Source organism: Osmerus eperlanus, chromosome 19 (genome assembly GCF_963692335.1).
Source record: "Osmerus eperlanus chromosome 19, fOsmEpe2.1, whole genome shotgun sequence".
NCBI classification, from domain to species: domain Eukaryota; kingdom Metazoa; phylum Chordata; class Actinopteri; order Osmeriformes; family Osmeridae; genus Osmerus; species Osmerus eperlanus.
The window spans coordinates 13,152,863-13,168,287 of NC_085036.1; the positions used below are offsets into that span (position 1 = coordinate 13,152,863).

The following is a 15,425-nucleotide window of genomic DNA, read 5'->3' on the forward strand; positions in this document are numbered from 1 at the left end:
GGAGTGCTGCATCACCACACTAAGTATTTTGCATATCTGCTCCATCCCTGTCTCCCATGCTCAACACAAGAATCAACACATTTCATACTGAGATTTAAACCGAGTTCCCTGGTGCTGAGTAATCTGTTCCACACACACACACACACACACGTGCACACACACACACACACACACTAACAGTCACACTAATCCTCAAGTCCATCTTTCCCAAAAAGAGGACTAGTACAGCATCAGATTGCAGGAGGGAGGTTTGGAAAGCCTTTATAAAGCTGGCTTCCTTTCCACATTCCCATGCCTGTAGTCTGCACCAATACAACACCAGTGCTCTATTACATTACACTCTTAGGCACTACAAGATGACTACAACATTGACACATTTCATTGTAAAACCGTCTCTTAACATGTCAGAGATATAAGACGCACTAGCAACAATTGATTAGTACCGTTTTTATTTTACTGTTTTGTTATTATCTTCCTGTGATCTAACAAGCCTCCAAATGCATCAACAGTTTCTCCCTGAAGATGTGTAATAGGACTGTTTAACTTTAACTACTTTACTAATTAGAGTTTAAGTGTGTGTGTTTGTGTGGAGGGGTGGGTGGAGTTCATAATGAGTCCTAAGGGTCGGTTTGTTTGGGCCCAACAAACATCCTAATTACAACCTTTTTCACAATAACACCTCACTGCAAGGACTACGCTAACCTGCGCTAACGTTTTTAACATGCAGTGTGGTTGACAAAGCGTTCCCTAACATGTCGGGGTCGCACAGTCACAAAGTGCTGTGTTTCTACATGAGTAAGTGGGTGTCTGACTGGGTTATGTCTGTGCTATACAAGCACGGGTTTGCGTGTGTGTGCGTCTGTGTTGATAGTGCTGTAGGTGTTGGGCGTAATGGCTCATCATGTGAGACGAACACCTCGGGGATCCAGCCTGCAGTCTCTGAAGTGATAGGTTAATAGGACAGTTTCAACATAAACACTCTTTACTGCCTAATTAAAAACCTATTACAGATCACAGGCCGCTCATGACCCGTCTAGCGCACACACACACACACACATATCCTCAAACACACACACATCCGCAAACACTTAGAATAAACACAGAGTCATCCTAATGAGCTCGCCTCCATTTCACACTCCCTCTAAGCTTTCCCAATTAGCAGTAAAATGGATTTGAGGCCTACTGAGGTCTATTGAAGTTCATATCTGCTCTAACGAAGCCCGGCGCCTGCTCTTCTCAAAGACAACAGCTGCCTCTGGATTCTGTCCAAGTGGCTGTCCAGCACCTTTGATGAATCTCATGATGAATCATAACCCTGGTAGCTTTGAGAAGTCGTTGGCCCTGTAAGTGCTCTTCATTTTCGCACCTTTATTGAAAAAGGTTTTTTTAGTCATTCAGACACTGTTGAAGGGAGAAACTTGACCTTGAGGATTCCTCTGAGTTTCTGCTGACTCTGTCAGTGTGCTGGACAGAGTCAGACCGCTGGGAAATCCACCAATTACCTCAGCTCTAATCTGATGAGCCAGAACCACCACCACCCCATAGTCTCACGTCTGTCAGTTTGTTAACTCACTCGTGTCTGTCTGTCTGTCTGTCTGTCGATCTATCTGTCTCTCTGTCCATCACACCTGTTTTTAAAATGTTTTACAATGTGACATGTTTGCTTAACCAGGCTCAAAATATTAAAATGATATCACTCACTCGTGTACAAACACGCATATTTACATTTACATTTAGCAGACGCTCTTATCCAGAGCGACTTACAGTAAGTACAGGGACATTTCCCCGAGGCAAGTAGGGTGAAGTGCCTTGCCCAAGGACACAACATCAGTTGGCATGACCGGGAATCGAACTGGCAACCTTCGGATTACTAGTCCGACTCCCTCACCGCTCAGCCACCGCTCAGCCACCTGACTCCCCCATATCATCACAACACCAATCCCAAAACACAATTTAACTGTAGATTCATGTTTTCATAATTATCATCTTTAAGGATGATGTTAATCCAGACGGAGTTAATTTGTAAGAAGTCATTACGAACTCAACAACATCCACTGCAAAAAAATGGGTTGGTCTAAAAAGACCAATAGCTACCTGACTTCCCTTTAAATGTGCGTCGCTGAGACACAACATCTGAGCTCTCACAGAGAGTATACAGCACACTGCCAAGGAAGATATTTCATTTTTCTCAGGTCTCATCCACACACACATACCACAAACACTTACACACACCATCCACACCCATACACATACCACACACTTACACACACACACACACACACACATACATACATACAGTAAGAATATATCTGTGTCTATGTGGCTTAGCGTGTGATTGAAACGTTTTGTCTTTGAATCCATTAACCTTAATTTTCTTCTCCCTTCCTCAAGTTTGTGTGTGATCCTGGAGGCATGAACAGCACCCAGGTCCCGGTCGCTTACTTCATCATCCAGGGTCTGGACAGTCTGGGAGACATACAGACCGCCCTGTTTGTCATTTTCCTGGTGGCCTACATCATCATCCTCGGAGGCAACAGCATGATCATCTTCCTGGTACGCACACAGAAGATTATATTTATGAATGATATTGCTAAGAAGCTTTGACACAGGCAGATGTTTGACATTTTAGTCTGTTTTTACAAGAGTCTGTTTTTACTAGCCAAACAAGTGTGTTTTTTTCTGCCTCAATCATTTATGGAAAGGAGAAAACGATGTATTTACAGTACAATGTACACACTGTTTTGATGTTGACATTAATCCAGGGCCTCTGGGTCGAATATTATGTGTCGTTCTGGGTACACATCTCAAATGTCTTCCTAGGTGCGGACCGACCCTAAACTCAGCTCCCCCATGTACTTCTTCCTGCACAACCTGTCCTTCGTGGACATGGTCTACACCTCCATAACCATCCCCAGCATGCTGTCGGGGTTCCTGACTGAAAACAAAACCATCTCTGTCCCCGCCTGCTTCCTGCAGATGTACTTCTTCATTCAGATGGCCGTGACCGGCCGCGCTCTGTTGACCGTCATGGCGTACGACCGCTACGTGGCGATCTGCGACCCACTACGCTACACCGCCACCATGACGAGCACCGTACGCGTCCTCCTCGTCCTCGGGGCGTGGACGTTCGGCGCCCTCTGCACCCTCCCCGCTGTGACCATGGCGACCCAGAGGTTCTACTGCGGTCCCAACGTGGTGTTCCACTTGTGGTGCGACCCGTCGTCCGTCCGGGTGCTGGTGTGTGGGAACACGAGTGTGGACAGCCTTGTGTCTCTGAGTTCGGCCCTGGTGGCTCTGATCGGGACTGGGGTACTCATCCTCGCGTCTTACGTCCTGATCGGAGTGGCGGTGGCCAGGATGGCGGCCTCTCAGCGATGGAAGGCGTTCACCACCTGTGCTGCTCACCTGACGGTGGTGTTCCTTTCCTACGGCTCTGCCTCCTTCGTTTACATCTCCTACCGCGTGGGGAACTTCTCACCAGAGGTGGGTGACTTTTTGTCCAGTCGGGCCTCTTGGCTGCACGCGAACAGCCCCTGGCCAACAGGATTGGTTTGAGGTGTGAGTTTTTGAGTCTGTTTCCAGGCTGCATATTGACACCTGTGTTGATGTTGTAGGTGCGAATCATTGTGGCCATGATTTACTCAGCTCTGACGCCTTTACTGAACCCCATCATCTACAGCCTGAGGAACAAAGAGCTGAGAGATGCTGTCAGGAGATCCTTGTGCAGACTCAGAACTGTCACACCGAAGAGCATCAGAACTGTCAACACCCTCTCCTGACTGACAGGACAGCTTGTTGTCTTAACCCCCAAAACATTCCTTATTGACCAAACAGCCACAACCTAACCCTGGCTTCACCCAACCACAGTATGTTTGGTATTGTTGAACAATTCTTCCTGGCTGAAACTGAATCGTATGTTTTGTATCTCACATCATGAAGGGAACTTACTCTTAGCCATTTAGGGATCAGATTTATTGTGTCTTCTGTCTTATTATCATGCCCAGCAGATGTCAGTGTTGCATCAATAATATGAAAGTCTTGATTTTGAGACATTTTTGTTCATGTATGTCCTCACTGTCGAGCAGGTTGATTCAATTGTGTGGATGATATGGTTGCAAATCACTGTGGCTGACATGTTGCCAGACACTTGTCCTGAGCTCTGTTATCTTCATCAATAAGCTGATAAAACTGAAATAAGCCATAATTTAAGACATACCTGTCTTACCTACGGGATACACAATTATGAACACGTGGTGCTAATCATATGCTTAGACCTAATCCTCAATACACTACTGCGTTCAGTAAGCTTGGACCCTCTTGTGGCCCCCCTACATGTAGAGTCTGAATAATTATTAACATGGCATTTTGCATGTTAATGTATGAAGAGATGCAGAAAACTATTTGACAACAATAATGTTTAATGTAACTGCCCCCTCTAACAGTACAACTGCCCCCCCCCCCCCCCCCCCCCCAGTTGAAATGCTAGAATCTCCCCTGCGCACTGTAATCACCCAATGTATCAATGTATCAGTACAGCTACTGACCATAAGATCGTATATGTTGTAACGTTGTACAATAAAACATGTTGAAGTACCAGCCTATCGCTTTTTTCCGACCTTGCTCTGTTCCAACGGTTTCCTGTCGCCATGGTTTCCTGTCGCCATGGTTTGCTTAATTAGTGTATCTGGCACAGTGTAGACTGCCGAATACACAGCAATATTTTCTGATCTCTAACAATTTAGAAATTGTTCCTCTAGCATGTGGATGATTTGCTGGTATAACGTGTTCCTAAAGTTAACGTGTTCTTAAAAGTTACAGTATAATTACATGTACATTACATTTACATTACATTTATTCATTTAGCAGACGCTTTTATCCAAAGCGACTTCCAAGAGAGAGCTTTACAAAGTGCATAGGTCACTGATCATAACAACGAGATAGCCACAAAAACATTGCGAGTAGCCAAAACATGAAGCACACATTGTGTACTAGTACAACCAAAGTAAGTGCCAAAGGGAAGAACCATAAGAGCATGTATTTAAACAAGTTACAATTAAACAACATGAACCGCTATAAGTGCAAGTGTACCTGTGGAAAAAGCAAGCAACAATAATAAAAACAATATATCACAGCGAGTACAAAAATTTAAATCAGTTACCACTATGTACGTTTAGTGAGAATTACAAAGTAGGCCTAATAGCATTTTTGGGTGTGCTCAAGCCTTATCGGCGAGAGCACAACCTTTATTCTCTCACATATATATTTATAGTGAGAATGCTGTTCAGCATTCTCACTATTGTTTTTCAACTTCTTAGTTCTTCCGCCGTTTTTTGGCCTTTAACTCGTTCTGCATACTTTAACCGATTCCTACAACTTTTGTATCAAAACGTTCAGCTCCTTCAGGAGATGATGGCTATGACTTTTGGTATTTCTCACTTTTATACTTTTTAAGACATTAAGGTTTTTGTGCAAATTATTCTCCCATTAAAAGTAATGGTAAATCCTTTCAAATCATTAAAAAGCTTCCTCCTCTTTCAAACGTAACTACTTCAGCTTACTTTCAGCTAGAGACACCATTCAACCTTTAAAATGTTCACAAGACATTCAGCTATTCCCAAATGATTCAGCTTTTTCAAATGTTCAGCCGATTTTGAATTATGACAGTTTGAAATACATTAAAATGTTTGCTCCTTCTTGATTTTTATGAATGAGAGTGGCACACTCTGCTTGCTGCTCTTTTTCTGATATTCAATTAATTTGTCAAACAAATTCCTCTAACGTTCATATAGTTTAACTTACAGAAACAAGTTATACCTTAAAATGTAGGAAAAATTGTCCTCTTTCAGCCAATGTAACTACTAAAGAGCTCACATTTACAGATTTTCAGCTATGAGCCTTGAAGCGAGAGCAGCCTTTCAAATTCTCTCACTAACTTCAATGGAGAGGTGAGTAAAATCAGTCAGAGAAAGCAAGAAAAAACAATATTTTGAAACTGCCGATAGAGTCGTATTTCTGACCGCACAGACATATAAAGGACATCTCTGGTTTCGGCAGAGTCTTGGGTCTCGGAAAATATCCTTATATTTTGGATTGGACGTATAGTTTTGCGTCTAGGTCAACTTGTTTGAGGTGTGGATGCTAGGTAAATGTTCGTTTTTCTCTCTGCCTAGCTCGTTAGCTATCACAGCTGCGCCATCACCGTGGCAACCAAACAAACAAGCACCAGGAAAGCAAAAGGAACACGTTTTTGAAACTGCAGGTAGAGTCGTATTTCTGACTGCACAGATATATAAAGAATATCTCTGGTTTCGGCAGAGTCTTGGGTCTCGGAAAATATCCTTATATTTTGGATTGGACGTACAGTTTTGCGTCTAGGTTATCTTGTTTGAGGTGTAGATTCTAGCTACATTTCTCTTATTCTCTGCCCTCAGCGCATTAGCAATCATAGCTGCACCATCACCGTAACGACAGACAAGCACCACTCAGTCTCTCACACAGGTGATTGGTACGTTTACGTGACCATGAGAAACACGATTACTAGCAATTGTCGGTTTATGCCAATAATACGATTACTCCGTTTACATGTGTAATTAGTTATGCGATTACTCAATAAACACTGTTGAATTTTATCAGCAGAGTGGTGCTGCTGACGATGCGTATGAAGGAGGCTGACGACTTCTCTCATTATAGGACATTTATTTCAGAACAATGAAATGTGGCCATCTGCCAGTTGGGTTGATCGCGAACTAACTTTTTTAAAGTAAAGACGTTACGCATAAAAATGTCCATGTACGGGAAGTCCATTAGGTCACAATACAATACATGAACATTCATCACATTAATTATTGTGTGCTCTTGCGCCCTCTTGTGTCGCTAAGAGTAAATAATATTTACAGTCATGTAACCTGAGAACATAAAAAAATAGGCTTACATTTTAACAAACACGTCTACATGATTCTTTTTTATTAATCGTTGTATGCTCCACGGACAAAACTTGCACCATCATCCTTCTGCAACAAAGTGTCGCCGTGTCTTCCTGTATCGGCCCTACTGCTGTATGTTTCATTCCATCAACACATTGAATCCAACTAAGAAAGCCGAGTAAACGCATAGGCTACATCTGCTACTGCTAATACTATCCCAACTATAATTTAATCTGTTAAAACGATAATATTCTTGTTACGACTAGCTAGCCTACTTCTTCTTCTGTTTAACAGTTCAGCTTTCAGCTTCTCCCACATTGTAGGCTATTTTAGCTCTTAGCTTTGTTAAGATGATGCAGTTCAGCTTCCACACTGCCTCTTTTGTGTGACTCACACATTTTTGAAATTCATTTCAGCTTGCGGGTATTTTCTAATTTCTCACTTTTATACTTTTTAAAATATTAAGGTTTTTGTGCAAATTATTCTCCCTTTAAAAGTAATGGTAAATCCTTTCAAATCATTGTTGGAATGCTGCTCCAGCCCCTTTCAAAAATACCTTTCGGTTGCTTTGAAGCTTCAGCTTATAACTTTCTACTAAATTTTCACTATTTTCAGCTTTTTTAGCATGGTCAGCTATCCCCATTCAGGTTTTCAGCATTCTCACTGCTGTTTCGCAGGAACAGCCTTTTCTAGTTGTGAGAATGCTGTTAAGCATTCTCACTATTGCTTTTCAACTTCTCAGTTCTTCCGCCGTTTTTTGGCCTTTAACTCGTTCTGCATACTTTAACCGATTCCTACAACTTTTGTATCAAAACGTTCAGCTCCTTCAGGAGATGATGGCTATGACTTTTGGTATTTCTCACTTTTATACTTTTTAAGACATTAAGGTTTTTGTGCAAATTATTCTCCCATTAAAAGTAATGGTAAATCCTTTCAAATCATTAAAAAGCTTCCTCCTCTTTCAAACGTAACTACTTCAGCTTACTTTCAGCTAGAGACACCATTCAACCTTTAAAATGTTCACAAGACATTCAGCTATTCCCAAATGATTCAGCTTTTTCAAATGTTCAGCCAATTTTGAATTATGACAGTTTGAAATACATTAAAATGTTTGCTCCTTCTTGATTTTTATGAATGAGCAGCAAGCAGAGTGGCACACTGCTTGCTGCTCTTTTTCTGATATTCAACTAATTTGTCAAACAAATTCCTCTAACGTTCATATAGTTTAACTTACAGAAACAAGTTATACCTTAAAATGTAGGAAAAATTGTCCTCTTTCAGCCAATGTAACTACTAAAGAGCTCACATTTACAGATTTTCAGCTATGAGCCTTGAAGCGAGAGCAGCCTTTCAAATTCTCTCACTAACTTCAATGGAGAGGTGAGTAAAATCAGTCAGAGAAAGCAAGAAGGAACAAGATTTTGAAACTGCATATTGTTTATTTTCGCCCCCCTAAAACTCAGTCAATATTTGGCCTACATAGACAATCTAGGTGTCAAAAGTTTCGTCTTGGTAGCGATTGAGTTGCTTCTATTGGGATTTACGTTCCGTTGCATGGTTTAGGCTCAAGTTACGTTTTTGTGGCGAAAAGTGAAGCTAACGGTGGCTAATTTGCTAGCCACAGTCACTGACGTTACTAACGTCACTACGTCACTAACGTCACGAAAACACGCGTGACTACCTGTAGCAGAACAGTCGTTTCGCATCTGTTAACTTGGGGGATAGCTAGGCTAACTATAGCTTTACTGCAAGGCAGCTGCAGAAACGCCACAGGTAAAGAGGCCAGGGTGATAACTATTTACTCATTTTACTTTGTGATGTGAAACACAATTGTGAAATGTAATGTACAATATTAGCTGATATTATTAAGGAAGTAGGCCCACATCTACTTTTGGAAACGGTAGTCTACTATTTCACTGAAGCATTAGCATCATGACATTAGCCTCTGTTGCCCGGGCAACACATACTACAGTGGTCTATGATGCATCTGTTTTCAATCGTTAAAATAAACATTCCTCACAAATACATTTTCGTTGTAGGATTTATTATGACATTACATTACAAGTAAACGATTTGTTGATGACATTATCATTACCTGTGGTTTCAAACCAGTGTTGCTCACTGCAATGCTGTAGCCTATACGCGAGACACACTACAAAAACATCTACTGGTACACAGCTGTTTAGGAAGTCAAACGGCGACAGAACATGTTCGGCACTCCCCTTACTTAAATCAAGTCTTTCAATAGGTGAAACTATCTGACTACTAACCTGAACTTCATTGCCACAGCCTAAACTTTGTCAATCTGTTCAAGAAAATAATTAATAAAAATTAATAATTAATTTCAGCCTAAACCGTACAACGGAACGTTAAATCGAATTCAACTAACGCAATCGCTACCAAGACGAACACAGCAGTAGTCTAGTACTGTACTGTAGTAGAATTTACCGGGGCAGCTTCTCCACACAGGGCTATATCGCATTTTGCGTTGTTACTGACAATGATCGCTACCAGTGAGATTTTTTATGAATGAGCGATTTTCCACTAAATAAATGTCAAGCTTATTTACGTTTTTGGGGGCATATTTTCAGTTAGCAGATGGTACTGTTTGAATCGCGATTCCATCTTCTACTGCCGGTAACGTCGTAGAATAATCTTCAAAGGGGGTTCTTTATTCATGAATGAATGCAATATGAGTAGGCTACATGCCTGCAATATCACGAGAAGGGAAAACTTAAAAGGACGTTTAAGTCATAGAGATTAGGTACATTTTTACACCGGTCTGCCAAATGTATTCGTTGATTCAGCTATGAAGCTGCCTCTTGCAGGGGAAATGAGAAGACATCATATTTCATTCTACACTTCACTTGTATTTTGAGTTGTAAATAATCAATCAGAAAATAAAAGAATACGCTCACACGTCGAATTGATAGGCTCCCAATTTGATAGGAGCTCTGAAAAAGAGCAGTTCTGAGCATCAAAAAAAGATGCTTTTAAATCTATGTAATCTTTATAAATTATAAGTAGGCCCTATGCATTTTTATATAAAATATACCAAATATCAGTTGTAAAAATGTCATAAAAAAACGGACCCCTGTGCAACTGACGCAAGCAAGCAAGCACACCCTACAATTTCCCCAGAAATTGTACCCTCTCTAGTTTTTTTTGCTGTGCTACAGTAGTGCAAGTCACGTTAGATTGTTACTCTCTATTGTCAGTTTGTCGACCGTCTGTAATGGAACAAATAGTTTGGCTAATCTTTAATTCAGGTAGCCCTATGTGTCAGTCTCCTCTCTGAGCTGACAGTAGGTGGTGCAAGAGCGGCATACTGCAAGTTCCCGTAAACCCTACCAGTACAACCGGCTCTGTCGAGAATAGTTTGAGGTGAGGTTACAAATACTGGATGAAACACATAGGGCCTACAATAAAAACAATCACAAACACATTTTTTACAGGCCTATGTTGATTTTTATTTGATATTAATTTATTATGGTTACAATTGACACCATATCATGCCATAACATAGGCTAAAGAAAACACATTAAATCAAATAATAGCCTAGCTCATCAGAGGTAATAGAAGACTGATGTATACATTGATTTATTATTTTGCGTTTTGTGAATTGAAATATATAAAAATATTCTTAACTGACAATTTGGCGCCCCAATTAAATCCACGCTCTCAATCTCCCTGTCTAGCCCCCCTGGGCCAGTTACCCCAGTACACTAAAATATAGCTTGTACAGTATAAAACACAATCATAAATACATCTGACCATGTATAGTTACAGTACACAATATGAATATTTAAATGTTCTACTAGAGGAGGATTGTTCATTGTTACTATAGGCATGTTTTCCGTAGTGGTCTGATATCATTAAAAGTATTATGAATTAAATTCAGTTTTATAAATGAACTTCTTGGGAGTGCCGCATCATCACACTAAGCATATCTGCTCCATCCCTGACTCCCAAGCTCAACACAAGACTCAACACATATCATACATCACATACCTTGAATTTCTCTAAATTACATTCTTTTTTTTCTCATTCATTTTTTATTTCCATATCAAAGATATACAACCAAACACATCATCTAAATTACATTCTAATCATCTCAGTGACACTTCATTTTTGTGAATTATGCTGTAGATTTTCTGCCGGATTTCTTTGGTCTGCAGTCCGTAGATGATAGGGTTGAGTCCAGGCGGAACCACGTGGAACATGATGGCTGACAACTTCCTGTGATCCGACCACTGAGGAAAGCGGTGCAGGAAGATGGCAGTGACGCCACTTGCTATTACGATGATGTAGACCGCAAGGTGTGTGGTGCAGGTCTTCAGGGCACGGCTGTTCAGCACCCTGTTCTTGCTCATCACACACACCGTGGCGATCTTCAGGTAGGTTAGAGTCACGCTACCTATAGACGACCCCAGAAGCAGGACTGTGAAAGCGAGCCCGTAGATGTTGTTGATGGAGACGTCCTCACAGGAGAGCTTGAACAGAGAGGCGTTGTCACAGTAAGGGTTTGTGATAACTCTCCTGCATCGTGACAAGCGGATGGTAAGCCCTAGGAGAATCCCTACCAGGAGGAAGGCTACCCCCCAGGCAAACACAGTCAGCTTGACTACCATCCTGGTGCTCATGATGGTGGTGTAGCGTAGGGGGTTGCAGATGGCCACATACCTGTCAAAGGCCATGATCATCAGTATGGTGTGACAGGTGGTGCCATAAACATGGGCACAAAATGCTTCAAAAACACACTGAACGTATCTGATAGACCGCTCTGAACTTGCTACAAACATGTCACTCAGCAAGTGAGGCACAATGGCAGTTGCCCCTAGAGCATCATTTAGAGGCAGGTTGCAGTACAGAATGTACATGGGGTGGTGCAGGCTCCTCTCTGTGCAAATCAGCACCATGAGGCCAATGTTGGACACCATGGTGAGGATGTAGACAAGGAGGAGGAGGATGAAGGCTGGATAAGAGGACTGGTTGGTGACCAACAACCCCTCCAGCAGTAGAACATGTTCACTATACGTCTGGTTCTCCATTTGGGCTCCACGCTACCTGGTAGGAAAGTATAGGGATAAGACCATCACAGTATTTAGGAACAATTCATCTCTTGAGCTTCTTTCACAATAACAACATAATATGTATACATTTCATGACAGTACATGCAGAAATAAATAGAGATTTCCCAATTCACAATCTCGTACAGTCTTATTGACTGAGAGAGAAGTTCTTTAAGCTGCCACACAGCTCCTCCCAGCTAAGATCAGACTCTAGATCGCAGAACCTTTTATTTGATCAAATGTTATCAGCTCCTCAGGGGTGTATCACGTGACCTCTGTCACAGCCCTCTGACGTGCCACAATTTACCTGCAGTATTAGGCTGTTCAATAAAGTATGATGAAATAATTAGATAAATGAAGTGCATGTGTGGGCTATTACTGAACATGAAAACCATATATTAAAAACACTGAATGCGTGACCATTGATTGTAATAAAATGCTTGTTCAAAACTTTTCAGGAGACATGCATGATTAATGTTTATTTGAGGCTTACCATATCCACATTTACTTGTGTTATTCAGTTTATATTCTTTTTTGACATCCACACAAGATAATATTGCCCTCTTTTTTAATGAAATGATAAAATATCAATATCTACATAGCCTAATATGTTTTAGAATGCCAAAAATTTTAATAGAAAATATGTTTGATAATAAAAGGGACAGGGCCGGATTATGGTCGGTTTCTTCGTGTCTCGTATGTTCATACAACCTAATTTCAAGAGCTTGTTATGAAATGTCTCAACTTAATATATTCAACATCCAGCCAATAAAACACATTTGAGAAATTCAACCTTATACGGCTACTTTATACCAACTCTATGGTAGTAGAGGCAAAGAGAAACACAGGAGACGAAGCTCTGATTTTTTTGACAAATCACCATTTGCCAGTAGATGACGCAAAGGTAGTGCTGCCGCCATTTTGGACTGTGAGAACAGTTGCAGCACACAACCTAGTACCGATAACATGAGCTTGAAAGTGAAGTCGAAGTGAAAAAACCTAAAGTAGACATAAAAACATTGATTTCGATTAATATCGATGGTTGAACATTATGGTAATGTCCCGCATGTTGTCTACTATGTTTTTCCTACTAATCTTCCAGCGGAGATGTGTTTTTTTGACACAGTTTTAGTGACACATAAACATTATTAACTCCTCAGGACTCAAAATACAACTTTTTATAAGAAGCATTTGTCTCGTTAGTATTTCTTGCTATTTGAAGACACTTACTGTCAAGCATGTTAACTTATCATTTTCATATCCTTTCCTTTCTAATTATTTACACTTTCATCATTATTTCATAAGAGAACCTCCATAGTTCTCAAAATACTGGGGAGATTTTCTTGGAGGAAAAAATGTATTTGCGTAGCTCTTTGCATTGGACCCCATAGATGACTGGATTCAGACTGCCAGGGATTATATGAAAGAGCAGAGCAGCAATCTTCCTGTAGTAGGAGTACTTGGGAAAGCGATGCAGTATAATGATGACAAAGCTACACCACAGCATGACAAGGTAGATAACCAGATGTGTGGCACATGTCCTGATGGCCTTACTGTTCATGGACTTGTTCTGATTGATCAGACAGACTGCTGTGATCTTGGTGTAGGTGACCAGCACACTGCCTATAGAGGAGGTAAACAGAACTACAGTGAAAGCAAGCCCGTAGATGTTGTTGATGGAGACATCCTCACAGGAGAGCTTGAACAGAGAGGCATTGTCACAGAAAGGGTTAGATATGAATGTCCTGCAGCGGTTCAAGCGAAGGGTCAAACCCAGCAGAATGGCAACCAGGAGGAAAGCTGCACCCCAGGCTAACACAGTCAGCTTGACCACCATCCTGGTGCTCATGATGGTGGTGTAGCGTAGGGGGTTGCAGATGGCCACATACCTGTCAAAGGCCATGATCATCAGTATGGTGTGAGAGGTGGTGCCATAAATATGTGTTGCAAAGGCCTGTACCACACACTCGGCATAACTGATGTAGTGCACTGATGAAGGTGCCAACAAGTCAATCAGTAACCGAGGGATTGTGATGGAGTTGCCGATGATGTCGTTGAGTGACAGGTTGCAGAAGAGAAGGTACATGGGCTGGTGCAGAGCTCTCTCTATGAAGATGAGCACCACAATGCCTATGTTGGAGGCCATGATGAAGATGTAGGAGGAGAGGAAGAAGAGAAACACAGGGTACATGGACTCCTGGGTGACCTGTAATCCTTCCAGGAGAAGCAGGTTACTGTTATAAGTGTAGTTCTCCATCTGTCATCCCTTACAGGTGGGAAAGATCAAAAGAAGGAACATATATAATATTGCAGTGACGTTGCAAAGTTTTAATATAGCGTGGTCATAATAAAAGTTTTCTTATGCATCGGCAACTGTAACATTTATTGCTGAAATAACTTACCATTCCAATGCTGCAGATAGCCCAAAATGTTAGAATTCAAGCCGTGATATTTGGTGAGTATATGATAATAAATTATATATTTTTTTTTTAAATTAAACTAAAATAAAAACGTCCTTGAACATAGTAGCCTAATAATTGCAAGATAATCTCACCTCCAAATAGCATAATATATTTACATAAATAATGTAATTAATTTTTAGATTATGTTTTGTGATAAAATAATAAACAAGAATACAGGACATTTCAAGAGCCTCATTCTAGCTGTTGCTTCAGCATGAATTTTAAAACAATAATATTTGCAGAAACTGTAAACTGTTGGTGCCAGTTTAAGGGCATCAAATCAAAGCTTTTGTGAAATTGCCCTGCTATGGTAGCTTCAGTCTGACTCTATGGCTAGCCCACATATTAAGAAAACATGTACAATCCTGTGCTTGACAGATTTTAAATATTCTTAAACATTAGTTTACAGCAACATAAACATATTTTGATTAGGATACATTCTATCATCTAATAATATACAAACCACTGACAAATAGTCAGAGAGCCGGTGGAGCTCCTGTCTGTGCCGGATGCCTCTACAGATACACATCACAGTTTGTCTGGAACAGAAACACCTTTTATTGGGTCAGATGCTGCAGCTACTCTGAGACATGTCAGGCTGCCTCGGTCACAGCCCTCTGAGGGGCCAACGATCACTATGTAACACACTGACAAGGTAGAAAGGTATTACATTTTTCCGCAGGGGATATTTGGGTTTTGTCAGTTACAACAGTTAGTTCCAAACGAGTCATTTGATTTGAGCTCAAAAAATTAGAGCCCAAAAAAATAGAGCCTATCAAATTCGAGCCCAAAAAATTAGATTCGGAAAAATTCCGATGCAACATCCGGGATACCAAGGATAGGTAGAGCAATCGAGCCTCAATGCAAGATTTGTATGTAAGCAAATTAGTGACATAATGTTTTGAATCTTAAAAGGCATTGAATACTTAATATTAAAATTTAAAAAACTCAAAATTCACATATGAATA

The 15,425-nt window shown here is 40.9% G+C and overlaps 3 protein-coding genes across 3 annotated transcripts; 1 reads left to right on the top strand and 2 right to left on the bottom strand.

The window, feature by feature from the left end:
* Positions 1-53: 53 nt before the first annotated feature.
* LOC134039458 (olfactory receptor 52D1-like) lies at positions 54-11,974 on the bottom strand. Its single transcript, XM_062485340.1, has 2 exons — positions 11,005-11,974; positions 54-87 (listed from the first exon to the last, which is right to left on the bottom strand). Exon 1 carries the CDS (start codon positions 11,972-11,974, stop codon positions 11,033-11,035), a length of 942 nt encoding a protein of 313 aa, XP_062341324.1. The 3' UTR covers positions 54-87; positions 11,005-11,032.
* Positions 2,413-3,779, top strand: LOC134040072 (olfactory receptor 5J3-like). Its single transcript, XM_062486297.1, has 3 exons — positions 2,413-2,553; positions 2,821-3,483; positions 3,615-3,779. Exons 1-3 carry the CDS (start codon positions 2,413-2,415, stop codon positions 3,777-3,779), a joined length of 969 nt encoding a protein of 322 aa, XP_062342281.1.
* A 1,342-nt stretch (positions 11,975-13,316) lies between the features above and the next one.
* On the bottom strand, positions 13,317-14,252 carry LOC134040138 (putative gustatory receptor clone PTE03). Its single transcript, XM_062486385.1, has one exon. It carries the CDS (start codon positions 14,250-14,252, stop codon positions 13,317-13,319), a length of 936 nt encoding a protein of 311 aa, XP_062342369.1.
* Between the last annotated feature and the right edge of the window lie 1,173 nt (positions 14,253-15,425).

Excerpts from the sequence above, each read along its gene's own strand:
- LOC134040072 (XM_062486297.1), top strand. The coding sequence starts at position 2,413 with ATGAACAGCACCCAGGTCCCGGTCGCTTACTTCATCATCCAGGGTCTG. Across the intron at positions 2,554-2,820 it reads ACAGCATGATCATCTTCCTG|GTGCGGACCGACCCTAAACT; the intron begins GTACGCACACAG and ends ATGTCTTCCTAG. Across the intron at positions 3,484-3,614 it reads TGGGGAACTTCTCACCAGAG|GTGCGAATCATTGTGGCCAT; the intron begins GTGGGTGACTTT and ends TTGATGTTGTAG.
- LOC134039458 (XM_062485340.1), bottom strand. The coding sequence starts at position 11,974 with ATGGAGAACCAGACGTATAGTGAACATGTTCTACTGCTGGAGGGGTTG.
- LOC134040138 (XM_062486385.1), bottom strand. The coding sequence starts at position 14,252 with ATGGAGAACTACACTTATAACAGTAACCTGCTTCTCCTGGAAGGATTA.